The 22,890-nt window shown below is 48.7% G+C and overlaps 1 protein-coding gene and 1 long non-coding RNA gene across 11 annotated transcripts in view; one reads left to right on the top strand and one right to left on the bottom strand.

The window, feature by feature from the left end:
• Positions 1-22,890, bottom strand: part of SMARCB1 (SWI/SNF related, matrix associated, actin dependent regulator of chromatin, subfamily b, member 1) — a 42,785-nt gene that overhangs the window by 12,808 nt on the left and 7,087 nt on the right. For 8 of the 10 annotated variants that reach the window (XR_013398572.1, XR_013398571.1, XR_013398574.1 and 5 more), the window contains 4 exon segments: positions 22,746-22,875; positions 15,842-15,979; positions 13,490-13,617; positions 3,098-3,264 (listed from right to left, as the gene is read on the bottom strand). Coding sequence is in view for 6 of the 10 variants with exons in the window: in XM_077948226.1 (XP_077804352.1) it covers positions 3,098-3,264; positions 13,490-13,617; positions 15,842-15,979; positions 22,746-22,875 (563 nt within the window). In the remaining 4 variants the exon portion in view is untranslated. 10 annotated transcript variants of the gene reach the window in all.
• LOC144331883 (uncharacterized) lies at positions 165-3,225 on the top strand. The gene is made up of 2 exons (XR_013399463.1): positions 165-1,546; positions 2,303-3,225. It is a non-coding gene; the product is annotated as an uncharacterized LOC144331883 (long non-coding RNA).

Genomic DNA, 22,890 nt, shown 5'->3' with positions numbered 1-22,890 from the left:
TTTCCTTCAGTCATGTTCCAGGATCAAGACAAAGAAGGATGTCCTTACAGAAACACCCAGCTCTGGCCAGGCACGGTGGTTCATGTCTGTAATCCCAGCAGTTTGGGAGGCCAAGGTGGAAGGGCTTCTTGAGCCCAGGAGTTCGAGACCAGCTTGGGCAACCCAGTGAGACTCCATTTTCTTTTCTTTTTTTTTTTTTTTTTTTTAAGACAGAGTCAGTGGGATGGGAAGAGCCTGTCGCCCAGGCTGGAGTGCAGTGGTGCAATCTTGGCTTACTGCAACCTCCACCTCCCGGGTTCAAGAAATTCTCATGCCTCAGCCTCCGGAGTAGCTGGGATTACAGGCGCGTGCCACCACACCCAGCTAATCTTTTGTATTTTTAGTAGAGACGGGGTTTCACCATGTTGGCCAGGCTGGTCTTGAACTCCTGAGCTCAGGCAATCTGCCCACCTCGGCTCTCCAAAGTCTTAGGATTACAGGTGTGAGCCACGGTGCCCAGCCGAGACTCCATTTTCTACAGAAAATTTAAAAATTAGTCAGGCATGGTGGTACGTGCTTACAGTTCCAAGTACTCAGGAGGCCAAGATGGGAGGATAACTTGAGCCCAGGAGGTCAAGGCTGCAGTGAATCATGAAAAAAAAGGACGGAAGAAAGAAAGAAAGACCCAGCTCTTCTGAGTCCAAGTTATAGATGGGAAACCCTGGGTGTGACCTTCTATTCCTCTTAAGACAGGTCACTGTTCCCAGGGTCACGGTGCCCAGGAGGCCTCTGGCCTGAAAAACACAGTCTGTCCCACATAACACAGGCTTCCCCGGGCCAGCTGTGTCCACCCTGTGACATCCGGTTTGACCCAAAGGGCAGAGCAGGAAATCTGGCTGAGGGCAGTCTCTCAACCTGCCAGCTACCACCATCCTCCAGGTGGGAATCACAGGTAAGTCAGAGGGTCACTGGGGAAGCCTCTTCTGGTGGGGCAGGGGACAGTCCCAGGAGGATTACAGCTGCTGGGCAACTTTCTGTATGGCTCCTCCTCAGGCCCTGTCAGGATAACAACAACGAAAATGGGCTCAATTCTGAGAAAAACTAAGGGAAGCTGCCAGTCAGGCTTCATGAGGACCCTGTGTGTGACCAATCCCAGTCATCTGGAACCACACGGCTGGGTGGGTTAGCCCACATGGTCTCATCCTCAACATGTTTACAAGACAAAGAGGAGCACAGAGTGGAGCCCTCAGGGCTGTCCTCCAGAGCCAGCAGACCATACTCAGGACACAGGCCAGGTGCTTGCTGCCGCTCCCATCCTCACCCCACTTCTCTCCTACCATTGTCCCTTCTTTTCCTCCTAGCTGGCTATAATGTGAAACTGAAACAGGTTATGGGAAACAAATTTGTATTCTTCTCAAAAAGGTATTAACAAGTAAAGAGACTGAATCAATAACCCAAAACCTCCTGACAAAGAAAAGCCTTAGACCTGATTGCTTCATTGGTGAATTCTACCAAACATTGATTGATTGACTGAGTCAGAGTCTCACTCTGTCGGCCAGGCTGGAGTGTAGTGGCACCATCTCGGCTCACTGCAACCTCTGCCTCCCGGGCTCAAGCAATTCTCTTGCCTCAGCCTCCCGAGTAGCTGGGATTACAGGCATGTGCCACCACAACCGGCTAATTTTTGGATTTTTAGTAGAGACGGGGTTTCACCATGTTGGTCAGGCTGGTCTCTAACTCCTGACCAGAAGAGGCCGAGGTGATCCACCCGCCTCGGCCTCTCAAAGTGCTGGAATTACAGACGAGAGCCACCGCACCCAGTCATCTACCAAACATTTAAATAGGAGCTAATACCAATCCTTCTCAAACTATTCTTTAACTCATTGCCCTGATACTTAAATCAGACAAAAAATACTACAAGAAAGAAAAACTACAGACCAACACCCTTTATGAATGTTGATGCAAAAATCCTCAAAAAAATACTGGCAAACCAGCCGGGCACGGTGGCTCACGCCTGTAATCCTTTGGGAGGCCGAGGCGGGCAGATCACTTGTGGTCAGAAGTTCGAGACCAGCCTGGTCAATATGGTGAGACCCTGTCTCTACTAAAAATACAAAATTTAGCCAGGCATGGTGGCATGTGCCTGTAGTTCCAGCTCTTCCTCGAGAGGCTTAATTAAGCAGGAGAATTGCTTGAACCCAGGAGGTGGAAGTTGCGGTGAGCCAAGATCATGCCACTGCACTCCAGCCTGGGTAACAGAGCGAGACTGTCTTAAAAAAAGAAAAGAAAAGGAAAACTAACAAGTGTCAGTGAGGATGTGGAGAAATTGGAACCCTTGTGCATTGCTGGTAGGAATATAAAAGGGTGCAGCCACTGAGAAAGGCAGTGCAGCGGTTCCTCAAAAAACTAAACACCGTACGATCCAGGAATTCCATTTCTAGGTATACACCCAAAAGAAATGAAAGCTTTCATGTTTTTCTAAAATGGAAGCCAAAGGCACAGCATCAAATCAAACCAAACCACTGACCTTTTTAGAGTCATCACATGTGCCAGTTTCACCTACTTCTTATATCTTCCTATTTTCAAAGCTCCCCTCACCCTCAAGGCATAGTCTGGCAGTGGTGCCTCAGCACAGCAAGGACTATGCTATAGGCTCTGCAGGGTGCAGGCCTGCGTCCGATTGCCAGCCCCACCACTTCTCAGCTGACCAAACTTCCACAGGTGATCTCAGCTCTCCATGTACCTACCTCTTCACCTGTAATATGGCCACTAAGGCAGCATCTTATTGGGTTACTAGGTCGCCCTGAAGCGCTCAGCCTGGCCCAGCCAATCAGCTGCCTTCACCTTCTTTAGACCTCCCAGCTTTGCTCAGAGCCTGGCAGTGCCTCAGAGGCACCCGCTGAATGTGTCCAGAATGTAACACTTTACTATGAGAACTCAGCCTATGTCCTTCCTGGGGGATTGCAGGGATCTAAGCCAGGTGCTATGACTTTCCAGATGACATGGAACCCAAAAACGGGCTTCTGCTGAGGGAGGCCTTGTTGTACCCTCAGTGCTCTATGATGACACCCACCCTGAGGGCCAGGAAGGCTCCAGTGCTGGGTGAGAAGTCACCCACCTTGATGATGACGCGCTGGTCTGACTGGTCCTCCAGGATGCTGTCCGTGGGGTAGGACTCAATCTGCTGTCTGATGGCAGAGGCGATAGCTGGCACAAACGTCAGTGGGTTCAAATCCAGATCGTCACAGAGGATTTCTGAAAACATCTCAGGTGTCATCAACTTCTCTGAAATCAGGAGAGGGAAGGGATGCCAACAAATTGTACCATGCTTGGGCATGGACCGGCCTCCCTCACCCCTTCCTCTTCGAAGTCAAACATCTCAGGATGCAGAAGAGGAAAACCAGGGCACTGAGGGTGGCCTTCCTGGAAACTGGGAGTGGAAGGAGGAAGCACATGACTAGCTGGCCCCCAGCCCTCATGCTGCACAGACCTCCTGCTCCATACCCTGGGGATGGTCATGGCCATAAACACTCCCCCCATTCTGCTCATAGCTGGGTGGGCGCATGAGATTATCCTAACTAATGAGATGCTCCAGGCAAGGCCAGCAAAGGCACATCGAAGCTTGCGTGCCACCTCTCTACTCCCCTCTGTGCTGAACTGGTGGCAGACGTGATGGCACAGAGGCTGGCCCAATACCAGGCCTCATGTGAGCAAAACACACTGTGCCAAGCCATAGCAATTTCCAGGCCTGTGACTGCAGTAGCAGCAGCAGGGCCTCAACAAGGTCACAAGTGTGGAGGTCCCTACAGATCCCAGATCGTGGAAAAGTAATTGTATCAGATGGGAGCTCACAGGGACCATCTGTGGCCAGCCAGACCTTAGCAATGTCCCCTCAGTCAACGTTCTCTCCCTGCTCCGCCCAGATCTTACTGACAAGACACCTTGCAGGGATAAGCTGAAAAGCCAGGAAAAATTCCCTCAGAGCAGACAGCAGGATTCCATCAAGAAGCAGGTCTGCCACAACCCCACTATTTCCTCCCTGCCCTAAAGACACACTGGGGACTAGCATCCTAACAGCCCGCGGGGCAGCAACAGCAGGAACCTCAGGTGCACTGGGTAAACACCCAGTGAATACACTGCCCAGGGCATTTTAAAATTAAACTTTTTATTTTTAAGTAATTGCAGATGCAAGAAACAACACAGAGAAATTCCATGCACACTGTGCCCAGTTTTCTCCAAAAAAGTCAAGATATAGGACTGTATCTGTATCCAGTGATTCATCCAGGTTGTCATTTCCTGCCAAGTGACGTTCTGTGGTATGAAGGGGCCACATTTTATTCACTCACTGAAGGCTGTCTAGGTCATTTCCAGTTTCTGGCTATTCCAAATAAAGCTGCTATGAACATCCATGCGTAGGCTATTGTGTAAACATGTCTTCATTTCTCCAGGATAAATGCTCAGGTACACTGGTTGCGTGTTTAGTTTTTAACAGAAACTGCCAAACTGTTTTCCAGGGCAGTTTTCCAGCCACTTGACATTCCCACCAGCAGCTTATGAGTGACCCAGTTCCTCCACATCCTCACCAGCATCTGATGCTGTCACCACTTTTTATAGATGTGAAAAAATAGTGTAGTTTTAATCAGCATTTCCCTAAGGCTAAAAATGTGGAAAAGCTTTTCAAGGTATATTTGCCACCTGTATAACTTCTTTAATGTCTTTTGCCCTTTTTTTTTTTTTTTTTGAGATGGAGTTTCGCTCTTATTGCCCAGGCTGGAGTGCAGTGGTGTGATCTTGGCTCAGAGCAACCTCAGCCTCCCGGGTTTGAATGATTCTCCTGCCTCAGCCTCCCGAGTAGCTGGAATTACAGGTATGCACCACCACGCCGAGCTAATTTTGTATTTTTAGTAGAGATGAGGTTTCTCCATGTTGGTCAAACTGGTCTCGAACTCCTGACCTCAGGTGATCCGCCCGCCTTGGCCTCCCAAAGTGCTGGGATTATAGGCATGAGCACCACCCATGGCCTTTGTTTTGTTGCTTTGTGGGGACAGAGTTTTGCTCTTATTGCCCAGGTTGGAGTGCAGTGGTGTGATCTTGGCTCACGGCAACCTCCACCTACCAGGTTCAAGCGATTCTCCTGCCTCAGCCTCCCAAGTAGTTAGGATTACAGGCGTGCGCCACCACGCCCAGCTAATTGTGTATTTTTAGTAGAGACAGTTTCTTCTCTATGTTGGTCAGGCTGGTCTCGAACTCACGACCTCAGGTGATCCGCCCGCCTTGGCCTCCCAAAGTGCTAGGATTACATACAGGCATAAGCCACTGCACCTAGCCTATTTGCCTATAATTGTCTAATTGCTACAGCGCCATTTTGTTGAATGAGCTGTCTTCCTCCATTGAATTACATTTGCATCTTTATAAAAATCAGGAGGGCACGTTTGTGTGGGTCTGTTCCATCACGGTATGTCACTCCACCAACACCACACAGTCTTGATTATCACAGCTATATAGTAAGCCTTGAGATTGGGTAGAATGATTACTCCCAGTTTACTCTTTTTCAAAATTGCTATAATCCCAGCACTTTGGGAGGCCGAGACGGGTGGATTGCCTGAGTTCAGGAGTTCGAGACCAGCCTGGCCAACATGGTGAAACCCTGTCTCTACTAAAAACACAAAAATTAGCCGGGTATGGTGGCGGGCGCCTGTAATCCCACCTATTCGGGAGGCTGAGGCAGGAGAATCGCTTGAAACCGGAAGGCGGATGTTACAGTGAGCTGAGATCACGCCACTGCACCTCAGCCTGGGCAAAAGAGCAAAACTCCGTCTCAAAAAAAAAAAAAAAAAATTGCTTTATCTATTATCTATTTTAGTTTCTTTGCCTTTCCATATAAATCTTAGAACAATCTTGTCTATATCTACAAAAAAACGTCTTGCTGAGATTTTTCATAGAAATTGCATTAAATTTGTATATCAATTTGGGGAAAACTGACATCATCTAGAGTCTTTTAATCCATGAATATGATATGTCTACTTATTTAGGTCTTCTTTAATTACTTTTATCAGTGTCTTATAGTTTTTGGTATGTAAGTCCTGTACATGTTTTATTAGATTAATACCGAAGTATTCCTTTTTTTATTGAGTGATGATACATGGTAATGTATTTTTAATTTGTGTCTAGGTACTCATTAATAGTATATAGAAATAAAATGGATTTCTGTATGTTTACCTTGTATCCCTTGCATCTTGTGACCTTGGGAACTGTTATTAGTTCTCCAAGTTTTCTGTAGAGCCCTTGGGATTTTCCATAAGGACAATCATGTCATCTGCAAATAGGATTTTATTTCTTCCTTTCCCATCTACATGTCTTTTATTTCCTTTTCTCGGCTTATTGGATTAGCTAGAACTTCCACTATGTTGAATAAGAATAGTGACAGCAGACATATTTCGCTTGTTCCTGATCTCTGGCAGAAAGCATGCAACCTTTCACTATTAAATGTTAGCGACAGAAGGCCGGGCGCGGTGGCTCACCCCTGTAATCCCAGCACTTTGGGAGGGCGAGGCGGGTGGATCACGTGGTCAGGAGATCGAGACCATCCTGGCTAACACGGTGAAATACAAAAAGTTTTAGCTACTAAAAATACAAAAAGTTAGCCGGGCGAGGTGGCGGACACCTGTAGTCCCAGCTACTAGGGAGGCTGAGGCAGGAGAAAGGTGTGAACCCAGGAGGCGGAGCTTGCAGTGAGCTGAGATCATGCCACTGCACTCCAGCCTGAGTGACAGAGCGATACTCTGTCTCAAAAAAAAAAAAAAAAAAATTAGCGACAGGATTTTTGTACTAAATAGATGCTTTTATTAAATGGAGGAAGTTTCCTGCTATTACTTTTCTGAGCATTTTTATCATCAGGTGTTGAGTTCTACAAAATGCTTTTTCTGTATCAACTGATCTGATCCTGTGATTTTTCTTCATTAGTGTGTTAATATGGTGGATTACATTGATTGAGCTTCAAGTATTGACCCAGCCTTCCATCCTTGCAATAAATCCCACTTGGTCACAGTATATAATTATTTCTATATATTGCTGAATCCTATTTCCCAATATTTTGATAAGGAATTTGCATCTATAGTCATAAAGGATATTGGTTTGTATTTTTCTTTTTTTGGTAGTGTCTTTAGGTTTGAGGAAGTACGCTCTCGTCTTCCATTTTCTGGAAGAGATTGTGTAGAATTTGTGTTAATTCATTTTTCAATATTTGATAGATAGAATTCTCCAGTGAAATCATATGGGCCCAGAGATTTTTTTGGGGGGAGAATTTTTTTCCTTTTTAAAAATAATGTTTTATATTTTAAAATTTAATTAGAGATGGGATCCTGCTAGCCCAGGCTGGTCTTGAACTCCTGGCCTCAAGGAATCCTCCCACCTCAGCCTCTCAAAGAGCTGGGATTACAGGTAAGAGCCACTGTGCCTGGCCATTTTTGGGGATTTTAAAATTACAAATTCTGTTTTCTTAATAGTTACAGGGCAACTCAAATTATCTATTTGATATTGGATGAGTTGTGCTAATTTGTGTTTTGCAAGGAATTCATCCATTTTGTGTAAGTTGTCAAACTTATAGAATTGTTTGCAGTATTGATATCTGCAGGGTCTGTGGTGACATCCCATTTCATTCCTGATATTGGTAAGTTACGTTCTTTTTGTCAGCCTTGCTAGAGGCAAAGATTAAGAAAACATCAGTTTTATTAATCTTTCAAAGACCCAGCTAGGTGTCATTAATTTTCTCTATTGTTTGATTTCTGTTTTCAATGTCATTGATTTCTGCTCTTCAAATGTCCTTCCTTCTGCTTAGTTTGGTTTTGTTTCTCTTTCTCTTGGTTCTTGAGATGACAGCTTAGATTATCAATTTGAGGAAAGCTTTTCCTGTCTTCTAATGTACGCACTGGTGCTACAGATAATCTGCATTGTTGTATTTAGCTTTATCCCACAAATTTTGATACGCTGCATTTTCATTTAGGTCCGTGTATTTTTTTTTTTTTTTTTGAGACAGAGTCTCGCTTATCGCCCAGGCTGGAGTGCAGTGGCGTGATCTCTGCTCACTGCAACCTCCGCCTCCCAGGTTCAAGTGATTCTCCTGCCTCAGCCTCCCGAGTAGCTGGGATTGCAGGCACACACCACCACGCCCAGCTAATTGTTTTTGTATCTTTAGTAGAGACGGGGTTTCACCATGTTGGTCAGGCTGGCCTCCAACTCCTGACCTCGTGATCCGCCTGCCTCAGCCTCCAAAGTGCTGGGAATACAGGCGTCAGCTGCTGCACCCAGCACTTAGTTTTCTTTCATCTAAGAATGTGTTGACTAAGAATGTCCAATATCGCTCATTCCTGAACAATATTGTCACTGGGTACAGGATTCTAGATTAATAGTTCTTTTCTTTCAGTACTTGAAAAATATCATGCCACTTCCTCTAGCCTCCAGTTTCACATGAGAAATCTACCATCATTTGGCTGGGCGCAGTGGCTCATGCCTGTAATCCCAGCACTTTGGGAACCCGAGGTGGGCGGATCACGAGGTCAGGAGATCAAGACCATCTGGCTAACAAGGTGAAACCCCATCTCTACTAAAAAATACAAAAAAAATCAGCCAGGCGTGGTGGCAGGCGCCTGTAGTCCCAGCTACTCGAAAGGCTGAGACAGGAGAATGGTGTGAACCCGGAAGGCGGAGCTTGCGGTGAGCCAAGATAGCACCACTGCACTCCAGCCTGGGCAACACAGTGAGACTTCGTCTCAAAAAAAAAAAAAAAAAAAAAAAAAAAGAAATCTACCATCATTCTTACGGTCTTTTCCCTACAGGTAAGTTGTCCTTTTCTCTGATTGCTCTCAAGATTTTTTTCTTTGTGTTGAGTTTCCAGAAGTTTAATTATGATGTGTCTTTGCATGGATTGCTTTGGGTTAATCATAATGGGCTTCACTTGGCTTCTTGAATCTATCATTTGATTTTTTTTTTAACTTAAAAAAAATGTTTTTGAGTCAGGGTCTCACTCCGTTGCCCAGGCTGGAGTGCAGTGGCTCAATCACGGCTCACTGAAGCCACAACCTCCTGGGCTCAAGCAATCCTCCCACCTCAGCCTCCCAAGTAGCTGAGATCACAGGCATGTGCCACCACATCTGGGGAATTTTTGTAGAAATGGGATTTCAACATGTCACCCAGGCTGGTCTTGAACTCCCGGGCAAAGTGATCTGCCCGCCTCAGTCTCAGGTGTGAGCAACTGTGCTCAGCCTCATTTAATTTTTTAGAGTCCAAAACAAGCATATGGATATAAATCCCTAAAAACTTGCCTTCTAGGCCGGGCGCGGTGGCTCACGCCTGTAATCCCAGCACTTTGGGAGGCCGAGGCGGGTGGATCATGAGGTCAGGAGATCAAGACCACAGTGAAACCCCGTCTCTACTAAAAATACAAAAAAATTAGCTGGGCGTGGTGGTAGGCGCCTGTAGTCCCAGCTACTCGGGAGGCTGAGGCAGGAGAGTGGCGTGAACCTGGGAGGCAGAGCTTGCAGTGAGCCGAGATCGCGCCACTGCACTCCAGCCTGGGCAACAGAGCGAGACTCCGTCTCAAAAAAAAAAACCAAAAACAAACAAACAAAAAAAACAAAAAAACTTGCCTTCTATAGCCAAGTATAGACACTCAGGACCCTAACCACTCCTTTGCCTGTGTGCCAAGACAGATTCCAAACCTCTTCCTGAGGTGATTCCCTTGTTCCCCTTCTGGGTGAAGATGGCATCTATGTCTGCATGTGTTCTGGTTAGGCAGCTCATCTTTTCTGGAGGATTTTAATGCTTCCCTTCTTCAGCAGACTGTTAAGGCAGGTGACACCATACTTCACCAGTGATTCTGAGAAGCCCTACTTCAAGTCCTTTTCAGAGAAGATAACCTCAAACGCATCACAACACCTACCAGAAACCTGAGAAAACCCTGATTCCCTTTTTTGTTTTTTTTTTTTTTGAGACAGAGTCTCACTCTGTCGCCCGGGCTGAAGTGCAACGCCATGATCTCAGCTAACTGCAACCTCTGCCTCCGGGGTTCTAGCAATTCTTGTGCCTCAGCCTCCCAACTTGCTGGGACCACAGGCATGCACCACCACACCAGACTAATTTTTATATTTTTAGTACAAATGGGGTTTCGCCATCATGGCCAGGCTGGTCTCAAACTCCTGGCCTCAAGTGATCCTCCCACCTCACCCTCCCAAAGTGCTGGGATTACAGGTGTGAGCCACCACGCCTGGCCAATCCTGATTCTGAAGGTGGCCTGAAGAACATACACTTCATTCATGCTACTCCGGTAATGCTACTTTACATATTTAATCCCTCTGTGATAAAGACTCTCATGCCCACCTTTAAGATGATGTGAAATTTCAAAGCAAATCAGTAACAATTTTGGCACGGCCTTCTAACCACCAGTTAAGAATCACAGCTCTTCCAAACGCCAAATACCACCCAGAGCTGAGGAAGAGTTCACAGAACAACACTATTTTGGTTCTCCACCAGTTAAGACTGTGTTCTAAATTACTTTCAGTGGACATCGTATTTTACATGAGGACTCTTAGGAGGAACAGCCCAGTGAAACTCACTGTGGAGTTCATGGATGATCCTGGTCTTCCTTACTATACCGTGCCCTCTTCCTGAGGGCTGCAGGAAACCTCAGATTCCAGGACCACGTGTGATTCTACTTCTTCAGAGCCACAGGCTGCTGCTAACATTGACCACACTGAGTGTGCAAATGATCCTCACGTCTCACTCTGCCTGGTTCTAAAAAGGCCCAGAGCCACGCCCAATTCCCAGCAATGATTCACCAAACAAAATCTGAGTGCAAGCTCCCTCTTCAACTTGAACATTTCTTCTTTATCCAGTTTTTCCTAACCACTCCATTTGCATTTGCTTTAGTCATTTGGGCCCAGTGTACTTATGGTAAGCTTCCTTACATGCTTTTTGGAACAGGGTGGGGGTATAAACAAACTGGAACTTTCTATGTGTTGCCCAAAGAAACGTAACGAGACAGAGCATGGACTGATCCAATGTGAACAACTAAATTCCTATGCTGGGCTAGATGATATGTTAAGAGAAACAGCAGCCGGGCACAGTGGCTCACACCTGTAATCCCAGCACTCTGGGAGGCTGAGGGGGTCGGATCACCTGAGGTCAGGAGTTCAAGACCACTTTGACCAACATGGTGAAACCCCATCTCTACTAAAAATACAAAATTAGCCAGGCATGGTGGCACATGCCTGTAATCCCAGCTACTCGGGAGGCTGAGGCAGGAGAATCACTTGAACCTGGGAGGTGGAGGTTGTGGTGAGCTGAGATCGTGCCACTGCACTCCAGCCTGGGCAATAAGAGCGAAACTCCATCTCAAAAGAAAACGGCAATGAAAAACAAGGCCCCTGACCTTAAAGGGTTGAAATGGAGAGGGAGAGACAAGAATTAACAAATAACTCTGATGCGGGCCAGCAGAGATAAGCAGGCAGCTTGGCAGAGATAACACTGCCAAGGCATTGTGCAGCGCTGGTGGCCTGGTGCCCATGGGCTGTCCTGTCCCTGTTCTGGGGCATGACCAGTGAACTGTACCTGTCCCCATCTACACTCAATACAACCTCCTGGAGTCTCTTGCCAGTGTCCTCCCTCACCCATGTCTCCTCTCCCTGGCGTCCCCGCTCACCAGCTAACCTGTGGGACCTAGGGGACAGGCACCCGGCAGATGGCTCTCAGGCATTCTTCTCAGGGCTAAGCAGAAGCCTTTGGACTCAGGCCTGGCACTAGTGTGAGCAAGTGGTAGTCCTAGCACTCAGGCCTAGCATGCCAAGTGCCTGGGGATGACCAAAGGAAGCAGCCTAATCCTTCCAGAAAGCTCAAGGCAGCCACAACCACTCATACTCTCCTCCCTTAGGAAATCCCTTCGGAGAGAAAAATGTTGCAACTATGTTATCTGCCGTGCAGACGTCTACAGCAGAGGGTGTTTTAGCAAACAAAGGTACCTCGACCCAGTAGAAAATGCTGCACTGTTTGAAGATTAAAGAAATCAGAAAGAGGCTGGGTACAGTGGCTGACGCCTGTAATCCCAGCAGTGTGGGAGGCCATGGCAGGCGGATCACCTCAGGTCAGTTCAAGACCAGCCTGGCTAACATGGTGAAACGCCATCTCTACTAAAAATACAAAAATTAGCCAGGCATGGTGGCGGGTGCCTGTAGTTCCAGCTACTCAGGAGGCTGAGGCAGGAGAATCGCTTGAACTTAGGAGGTAGAGGTTGCAGTGAGCTGAGATCGTGCCACTGCACTCCAGCCTGGGCGACAGAGTGAGACTCCATCTCCCCCCACAAAAAAAGAGAAACCAGAAAGATACTTAGGACAAGTGAAGAAAAATAAAACAAGACTTGCTCTATAGTGACAACTGTGTTAAATATGTTTGCATGTGGAATTGACAGAGAGAAAAGGTAAAACTGAAAATATTATTCGGGTGGTGAGATTCTGATGATTTTAAACATTCACCCATTTAAAAATAACGCTCGGCACAGTGGAACATGCCTGTATTCCTAGCTATTTGGCAGGCTGTGGCAGGAGGAATGCTTGAGCCCAGCAGTTCAAGATTACAGCGAGATATGAGAGTATCACTGCACTCCAGCCTGGGCAACAGAGTGAGACTCTGTCTCTTAAAAAAAAACAAAATAAAATAGGTAAAATAAAATAAAGATGATATTCACTGCATTTTGTCTTAATATAAAGAGTATGTTCATTATAAAAATTCAGCAGGATACAGACACTAAGTTAAAAAACAAAAAACAAAAAAACCTGGTATTCAACAAGATCTAAAAAAACAGTAATAATAAAATAAAATAACAAAAATACATTCTAACAGACTTAGAAAAAAATAGCAAAATAAATGCATGCATGATCCTCCCTCCCAGATGGGATAAGCAGTCTAGACACTTGGGATGCATACCCTTCTAACCTTTCTGTCTACATCTGCACAAAGACTGAGTTCTGTTCAGGCTTTGGAAGCCCAGGAAGAGCCAGAAGAGATGGCACCTGACCCAGGACTTACAGAGTGAGGATATCTAAAGAGATGACCAGTTAGGGGAGGAGAGAGGCACGGGGCACACATGCAGCCTCACACAGCAGAAACAGGGTGGTGGACAGGACCCAAGGCAGGTGTGTGCAGGGCTCGGGGGCTGAACTAGGTCTAAGTGGCATTGTCATCATCATCCATGCTATGCACACCAGCCACCTCCCATGCCAGGCCCCTTGGGCCCCCCAACCTCAGTATGGGGAAAGGAGTCCGAAGTTCACATGCCCAACCCACAGTGAACAGCAACAGAACCAGGGCTGAACCCAGAGCCCACACCCTCCAAAACTATGCCCCGATGTCCCGCATGTCAGGTCCAGAATCTGCCTGACAGGCAGCTGGTAGGAAAGGGGACTGTTCCCACGTAACACACAGGGGCTGGGGCCAGGCCCAGCCAAGCCCGACTGCCTTGTACCATTCATGTTCCAGGTGAAGGCGTCTCGCAGTTTCTGCCCATCGATCTCCATGTCCAGCCGGATGGGGACCAGCACCTCGGGCTGAGATGCATTCTCGTGGATCACAGCTGGGTCGTGGTCATCAAAGCTGAAAGTGAAATGGAAGCAACAGTCAGTGAGGGTGCCAGGGCCCTAGGCATGCAAATTTTCAGCCTCCCTCTCTGCACAGCAGGCCTCTGCAAACCCATCTGGGGAACATGGTCACTTATCAGCTAACAGCTGAGGCAGCAGGGGTCCCAGGGCCATGGTCTAATGGGGACAGGTGGGTCCATAAATGACAAGCACCAGTCTGTCTGCAATAGGATCGACCCGGGCAGTGCTGGAACAAAACCCAGATGTCCTGTGAAGGGATATTTAAGCCTGAAATTTGGCAGGACTTTCACAGAAGGCTGTAGGCAAGCAGAATAGCATTTCTAGAAGAGGATATATTCCAGTAAGGCCAAAGCAGGTGAATGGAGGAACTGCTGAGGACGCACAAACAGACCACAGAGCACAGATTCCATGGGGGGCAGTGGTCAGGGATGCTGCAAAGCTAGCGGGTGTCGAAGCACCCACAGTTCTCCTCTCAGGCTACACAAACTGGCCACTGCCCTGAGGGAGTCCCAGGAGGATTCCAAGCAATGGAGTTGAGTATTTTGGGAAGATAAAGAGGGAAGAGTTGGGCAGGCAGGTTGGTGAGATGGAGCTGGAGGACAGAGGACACCTAAGGGCGTCTGGGAGCATGGAGAGGGCTGAGAAGGGCCCCCGCGATCTTGGGAGGCAGATGGAAGAGAGAGAGAAACGAGCTGAGTGCCAGGCATGAATGCGCTGGGAAACAGACAGGGAAAGGGGTAGGGGTGCTGGAGGAAAGGGGTGGCCACTCTAAGGGAGAAGGGGACAGTCAACTAGGGATGGGAAGAGGAGATGGAGGGAAGGAAGAGAGAAGGAAAAGGAGGAGGGGGAAGGATGGGAAGGAGGGAAGGAGAAATGATGGAAGGAAAGAAAGAAGAAAGGAAAGAGGGGAGGAAGGAGAACGGGCTAAACCTTAGCAGAGGCAACTGCTGGGCAGAAGCTCTGGGAGGTCTGACAGCAGTGAGGGCGATCTCAGGTCTGAGGCAGAGTGAGTGGGGCAGAGTGTGGCAGTGGCAGCACCAGGCCAGGTTGGGCCTGGCACCCCAGTGAGAACTCCTCCTTCTGCTCCGAGGGTGATGGGGAGCCTGGAGGATTGTGCGTGGAGAGGTGACACGATATGCCTGGAGCAGAGGACACACCAGCTGCAGAGCTGAGAAGGCAACAGGGAGGGGAGGCAGGGGCTGCTAGAGACCCCAGGGAGAGCAGTGGGGGGCTGGCCAAGGCAGTCCCGGGTGGGACCTTGGAGAGACTGGACTTGCTGTGTGAGGAAAAGGCAGGCCTTGGGAAAGAAAGCTACAGCCTGAGCAAGGAGACGGCTGGATCTCCATGCGCCGAGATGGAGAAGTCTTCAGGCAGCATGAGGCTGAGGGGGTGAGGGCAGCTGAGGAAGTCTGGGCTGCAGAGGTAAAAAACAGACCCCGAAGACATCTACAGCCTAATCCCCAAAACCTATAACTGTCACCTCATATGGCCAAAAAAGGAAACTTTGCAGATGCGATTAAGTGAAACATCCTGAGAGGTTAACCAGAAGGGCCCTAAATTACATCACCAAGTGTCCTTCTAAGAGAGAGACAGGGAGATTTCACGCAGAGAAGGCCACGTGACCACAGAGGCCGAGACTGAAGTGAGGCAGCCACAGGCCCAGGAATGTGGCAGCCCCCAAAGCCGGAAGCAGCAAGGACCGAATCGCCCCGAGGGCCTCTGGAGGGAGCACGGCCCTGTCTACACATGCATCTGGTCTAGTGAAACCAAATCTGGGCTCCTGGGCCCCCGAACTGTGAGGGAAGAACTGTGCACTGCTGGCAGCCACCAGTTTGTGGTGGTTTATTCCAGCAGCCTCTGGGAAGTGGTGGCGCGGTGGGAATCACGTGGATGGCATGTGAACCGTCAGACTGGCTATGACCCACTCGTGTGAAACTGAGGGCAGAGAAAGGGCACAAGGACCGCGCCCCGAGTAACTCCACTTGAGGGGCCAGAGAGGTGAGGAGGACACGGCAAGGTGACAGCAGACAGAGCCAAAGAGGCTACAGACAATGTCCTGGAGGTCAGGGAAACACAGTGGTTCAAAGAGAAGGAGGTACTGTAGCATTGTGGGGAGCACAAGGTCAAAGCAGTGTTTTTCTGGGGAGGAGGGGACTGAAATGTGCTGGAGAACTAAGGGAGAATCAGGGCAGAGGGTGAGCGCAGCGACACATCCGCACCAAAGGGGGAAGGTTCTCTTCTTGTCCCGGCCCATGCGGTTCCTGTTGATGGTCGTGGAGCATGGCACGGCATCCAGGTGGTGGGAGCTGTTGGGCAGGGTGGGTACCCACTGGCTGTTCCTCTTGGCCTTCTGTTCCCTGGGGAGATACAAGAAAAGTCCCCCCAGTCAGTCTAGGAGCCTGATCCTGCCCACCAGGAATCAACTCATGCTCAGGGGATGCCCACTGTACCTCTGTCAGGCTCGAGGCTCCCGTGGGAGTTGTCTGTGCACCTGATTTTGCAGAAGCCTGCTCCCCAGGCTGTCATCAGATGCTAGAGGCACCTGAGCAAGGGCAAGGGTATGGAGGGGCACCAGACACAGCCCAGCACGCAGGTCAGTTGCTAACCCACGGCCATGGTGTACTGCACTATGAGCCAGGCATGGCTCCACAGAAGCACTTCCTGGAGATGCGGGAAGTGGTACAAGGGGGAGGCTTGTACAAGGGGTGGACAATAGAGCAGAGCCTTAGACACCAAGTCAGGGTTCACTGTGGGGAGGGGCACAGGCAGCAGCAGGGAGGAGAGACTGAGGGGCAGTCCAGGGAGGGGGCCCCCAGGGAGGGGACTGATCACAGGTCTCACATGCTCCGTGAGAAGATGGCTTTACTCAGCAGATGGCTGGGAGTCCCCAGGGTTTTGAAGGAAGAGACGTGATCAGACTGTCATTTTAGACATACTAGCCATCCTGAGATGGACTAGGCAAGGCCTCTGGCCTCCGAGCTTCCAGAGCAGTAGAAGTCAGAAGATGGGTTGATAAACACCTTCCAGAGGTGACATCCAAAGTAATTTAAATAACCCATGTCCCATGAAGAGTTTGATCTTCTCTCCCAAATTCCAGGTTACTTTTACCAAAAGCGCCAGGCGCAGCAGCTCATGCCTGTAACTCTGGCACTTTGGGAGGTCAAGGTGGGCAGACCACCTGAGGTCAAGAGTTCGAAACCAGGCCAGGCGCGGTGGCTCATGCCTGTAATCCCAGCACTTTGGGAGGCCAAGGCGGGTGGATCACCTGAGGTCAGGAGATCGAGACCAGCCTGGCCAACATGGTGAAACCCTGTCTCTACTAAAATTACTAAAATTAGCCAGGTGTGGTAGCAGGCACCTGTAATCTCAGCTACTCAGGAGGCTGAGGCAGGAGAATCGCTTGAACCTGGGAGGCAGAAGTTGCAGTGAGCCGAGATCACGCCACTGCAGTCCAGCCTGGGCAACAAGAGCGAAACTCTGTCTCAAAAAAAAAAAAGGTGAGTTCAAAACCAGCCTGGCCAACATGGTGAAACCTCAACCCTACCCAAAATACAAAAATTAGCCAGGCATGTGGTGGCACACGTCTATAATTCAGCTACTCAGGAGGCTGAAGCATAAGAATCACTTGAACCCAGGAGGCGGAGGTTGCAGTGAGCCGAGATCAGCCACTGCACTCCAGCCTGGGTGAGATGGCAACACCCTATCTTTAATTAAAAAAAAAAAAAAATATATATATATATATATATACACACACACACACACACACACACACCCCAAAAGCTATTTTAAACAAAGGCAAAGGCTCCAGGGCTGGGTGAGACAGATGAGAGCATTTGGGTGCCTGCTGTACTCTGTGCGTTCCCATTTTCCCTGGCAAGGCTGTGAGCAGGAGCAGGCAGTGACTGCGTCACTTCCCTGTGTAACCCCAACACCTGCGCAACCACTTCCGCAATAACTATTCAACAGTTCAGAGCAAGTCATGACAAAGGTTTCTTTCTTTTTTCTTTTTTTTTTTGAGACGGAGTTGCGCTCTGTCACCCAGGCTGGAGCGCAGTGGCGCCATCTCGGCTCACTGCAAGGTCTGCCTCTCGGGTTCACGCCATTCTCCTGCCTCAGCCTCCTGAGTAGCTGGGACTACAGGCGCCTGCCACCTCGCCCGGCTAATTTTTTTGTATTTTTAGTAGAGACGGGGTTTCACCATGTTAGCCAGGATGGTCTCGATCTCCTGACCTCGTGATCCGCCCGCCTTGGTCTCCCAAAGTGCTGGGATTACAGGCATGAGCCGCTGCGCCCAGCCGACAAACATTTGACAGTGCCCTCTAAGGAGGGACCCGGGAAGACAGCACAAAGGTCCTTCTCCTTTCCAGAGGGTGGGGGGACAGAAGCAATATCCAAGACCTGCCTGGACTCTGGGCCCTTTAACTCTTTTCCCTTCTAAAGCGGGAGTCACTTACACGTCTGATGCTGAGACTAGGACTACCCCTTGATCGCTGGTAGGGGTAGGGAGGATTTTGTAGTACCCATTTTGGGGAACATGAAATCCGCTTGGGCAGGGACTAAGAGAGGGGACAGCAAGACAGGGGTCCCCTCTACAGCCTATCTGGGTCATGGTTCCTAATCCTGGCCGCTCGGACTCAGAGTGCAATTTTATTTTATTTTTTTTTAATAGAGATGGGGGTCTCACTATGTTGCCCAGTCTGGTCTCAAACTCCTGGGCTCAAGCAATCCTCCCACCTTGGCCTCCCAAAGTGCCGAGAGTACAGGTGTCAGCCACCACACCCGACCCCAGAATGCAAAATTTTAAGTAGCACATTCCTGAGCCCCACCCAGGTGAAGTGACTTCCCACCTCTGAGGAAGGGCCCAAGAAGATGGGTTCTTTGCAGCTTCCATGGATGATTCCCAGGCAGCTGAGCCTGTATTTGGAAACCACAGCTCTTGACCACCTCCTCCTTTCTGAATGGATATGTTAGAGCCTGGGCTGAGCCCCTGCCCCCTTATCCTGCCCTATCTCAGTAGCAAGTTCTCATTTCCAGGTCTAGCTACCAACCCAAGTGGATAATGCAAGTGTCACCAGACACAGTGAGTGTGACTAACATGCTCAGCCATACACAGAATCTGCAAATCTAAGTTATAAAAGTCAATCTTCCAGCCAGGTGTGGTGGCTCACACCTGTAATCCCAGCACTTTGGGAGGCCGAGGTGGACAGATCACCTGAGGTCAGGAGTTTGAGACCAGCCTGGCCAACATGGTGAAAGCCCTTCTCTACTAAAACTATGAAAATTTAGCTGGGTGTGGTGCCAGGTGCCTGTAATCCCAGCTACTAGGGAGGCTGAGGAAGGAGAATAACTTGAACCCAGGAGGTGGAGGTTGCAGTGAGCTGAGATCCCGCCACTTCACTCCAGCCTGGGTGACAAGCGAAACTCCATCTCAAAAACAAAACAAAACGAAAAAACACCCTTCCTTCTATTGCAATCCCAGGATCCGTGAGAGAGGGCACCCAGCCTCTGCTCAAATTGTCCAATGACAGGATGGGTAGGGTGCCCGTCCCCCTATTGGGCTGACTGAGTAATGTGGAGTCAGCCAAAGCTATTTCCTTCAAACCTCTGCCAACCCCCACCCCTAAAGACTTGACCTCCAGGGCAATGGAATTCCACTCCTGCAGCTGTTCCTCACGTCATGATCACCAAGAAACTGTTTTATCACCCCATAAAAGATTCCCAGCTGACGTGTGCAGAATTAAAGTGCCATCCATATGCACACAATTTCCTTCTGCAACTTCCCTGGGAAGGCCAAGCCATCCTTATGTTCTTACCACATCCCTTGGGGGAAAAAGAATCTGCAAAGCACACGCCTGTAACACTGGCCAGCCTGGAGGCGTGCCACCTTTCTTTGGGGGGAATCATAAAAAAGATTTTCCATAACCACATCACTCTGAACAATAATCCTTTTTCTTCCTTAATGCTCCTTGGGCTTTGTGCAGAGAAATGCATACTTTCTCGAGAGCTGAATGCACAAGGTAGATGGGTACAATCTTATATTCTGCACGTCTCACCCACAGGACCCGTCTCGGGTCACTGCAGAATCTACTTAATTACACCACGTATGGGTCACACCTTTGTCTATTCAAGTAGCTGACCCGTCAGTAACCTAGGCTTTCCTTGAGGCTGGGTACTTAAATGACTCCATATTCTCCAGTATTATTCACAATGCTACAAAGAATCTCTGTACATATAGTGGGTTTATTGATTCATTTTGTTCTTTGAAAATATTTCTTTGGGACAAATTCCTAGGGGTGGTATTAGTGGGCCAGAGAACAAAAAAGTTTGATGTCAGGATGCTTTACAAAAAGGGCACTCCTGGCTGGGCACGGTGGCTCACACCTGTAATCCCAGCACCTCCAGCACACATGAGCGCAGCTCCATCACACCTTCCCCAATTCCTTACATTGCCAGTTTTTTGTTTTATGCTTGGAATTTTTATATTTATTTATTTTATTTATTTATTTATTTATTTATTTATGAGACGGAGTCTCACTCTGTCGCCCAGGCTGGAGTGCAGTGGCGCAATCTTGACTCACTGCAAGCTCCGCCTCCCAGGTTCACGCCATTCTCCTGCCTCAGCCTCCTGAGTAGCTGGGACTATAGGCGCCCGCCACCACGCCCGGCTAATTTTTTTGTATTTTTAGTAGAAACAGGGTTTCACCATGTTAGTCAGGATGGTCTCGACCTCCTGACCTCGTGATCCACCCACCTCGGCCTCCCAAAGTGCTGGAATTACAAGTGTGAGCCACTGCGCCCAGCCTTATTTATTTATTTTTTTGAGATAGAGTTTCACTCTTGTTGCCCAGGCTGGAGAGCAATGGTGCGATCTCGGCTCACCGCAACCTCTGCCTCCTGGGTTAAGCTCCGCCTCCCAGGTTCACGCCATTCTCCTGCCTCAGCCTTCCTGAGTAGCTGGGATTACAGGCATGCGCCACCATGCCCGGCCAATTTTGTATGTTCAGTAGAGATGGGGCTTCACTGTGTTGGTCAGGCTGGTCTCAAACTCCTGACCTCAGGTGATCTGCCCGCCTCAGCCTCCCAAAGTGCTGGGATTACAGGCGTGAGCCACCATGCCTAGCCTATTTTTTTTTTTTTAAGAGACAGGGTATCGTTCTGTTACCCAGGCTAGAGGAGAGTGGTGTGATCACCACACCCAGCTAATTTTTTTAACCTTCAGTAGTGATAAGGTCTCACTATGTTGCTCAGGCTGGTCTCCTGGGCAACAGAGTCAAATCCTGGACTCAGGTGATCCTCCTGCCTTGACTTCCCAAAGTGCTGAGATTACAGGCATAAGCCACCATGCTCAGTCTTATGGTTGGAATTTTTGAAATTACACGAGGGCAAATTCTTTCCATGTTTGTTTACTCCCTTGTACTTGAAGGTATGGACCATCTTTTATCTATTTGTTGAGGTATCCAAGTTCGTTGTATAAATCTAGATGTATAGATTCTAGATATAACATTGTAACTTTCCAATTACTTGCTTTTTTAATTGTTACTATAAATACTCTTCTTTTTTTTTTTTTTTTTTTTTTTTGAGACGGAGTCTCGCTCTGTCACCCAGGCTGGAGTGCAGTGGCCAGATCTCAGCTCACTGCAAGCTCCGCCTCCTGGGTTTACGCCATTCTCCCGCCTCAGCCTCCTGAGTAGCTGGGACTACAGGCGCCTGCCACCTCGCCCGGCTAAGTTTTTGTATTTTTAGTAGAGACGGGGTTTCACTGTGTTAGTCAGGATGGTCTCGATCTCCTGACCTCGTGATCCGCCCGTCTCGGCCTCCCAAAGTGCTGGGATTACAGGCTTGAGCCACCGCGCCCGGCCTATAAATACTCTTCTAAAGGTTCTAAGTTTTGTTTTGTTTTGTTTTGTTTGAGATGGAGTTTCGCTCTTGTTGCCCAGGCTGGAGTACAATGGTGCGATCTTGGCTCACTGCAATCTCCACCTCTCGGGTTCAAGCAATTCTCCTGCCTCAGGCTCCTGAGTAGCTTAGATTACAGGCATGCGCCACCACACCTGGCTAATTCTGTATTTTTAGTAGAGACAGGGTTTCTCCATGTTGGTCAGGCTGGTCTCGAACTCCCGACCTCAGGTGATCTGCCCGCCTCGGTCTACCAAAGTGCTGGGATTATAGGCGTGAACCACCACTCCCAACCAGGTTCTAAGTTTTTATACATTCAAATCTATTGTTGTTTCTTTTGTGAGTTTATGTGAGTCACTAATTTTTCTGACAAATTGGTCCCACTTATTTGTTTTTTAAGAGATGAGGTCTTGCTGTGTTGCCCCAGGCTGGTTTTGAACTCCTGGCCTCAAGCAATGCCTCGGCCTCCCAAAGTGCTGGGATTACATGCGTAAGCCACTGTGCCTCGCAGAGTCCCGCTTTCCAAGCATTCATAACTGTTCCCTGGAATCCAGGACTTGGCTTACGTTTCTTACAAATTTCAATGATACAGAAGAAACTTAGAAATCTGGCTAAGAAAATGTACAAAAACAGAGGGAACGGTTAAAAAGTGTTTCAATCCAAAAATTAGGACCAGGCGTGGTGGCTCACACCTGTAATCCTAGCACTTTGGGAGGCCGAGGCGGGCGGATCACCTGAGGTCGGGTTCGAGAACAGCCTGACCAACATGGAGAGACCCCCATCTCTACCAAAAATACAAAATTAGCTGGGCATGGTGGCGTATGCCTATAATCTCAGCTATTCGGGAGGCTGAGGCAGGAGAATCGCTTCAACCCGGGAGGTGGAGGTTGCAGTGAGCTGAGATCATGCCACTGCACTCCAGCCTGGGCAACAAGAGTGAAACTCCATCTCAAAAAAAAAAAAATTAGCCAGGTGTGGTGGCAGGTACCTGTAATCCCAGCTACTTGGGAGGCTGAAGCAGGAGAATCATTTGAACCTGGGAGGCAGAGGTTGCAGTGAGCCGAGATCGTGCCACTGCACTCCAGCCTGGGCAACAAGAACAAGACTCCATCTCAAAAAAAAAAAAAAAAAAAGGTGTTTCAATTTAACTTCAACCCAACCAGTTCTTGAGTCTGAGAAAAGACCCCACAGATGTCCCCAGAGATGCCTTGGCCAGGAACGCATTACCTGAGGTAGGTGGGGGGCTCTGTGCTGATGGACACAGCCTTGTACTTCTCATCGTTGCCGTCCAGAATCTCTTCCACTTCCGAGGCTTTTAACAGGGTCACACTGGTGGCTAGAGTTGTGTATCCGTGATCTGTAACAGACAGAC

This window comes from Macaca mulatta, chromosome 10, assembly GCF_049350105.2.
Source record: "Macaca mulatta isolate MMU2019108-1 chromosome 10, T2T-MMU8v2.0, whole genome shotgun sequence".
NCBI lineage: Eukaryota > Metazoa > Chordata > Mammalia > Primates > Cercopithecidae > Macaca > Macaca mulatta.
Note: the sequence above shows the minus strand (reverse complement) of the source record. Positions and strands in the feature narration are given on the sequence as shown.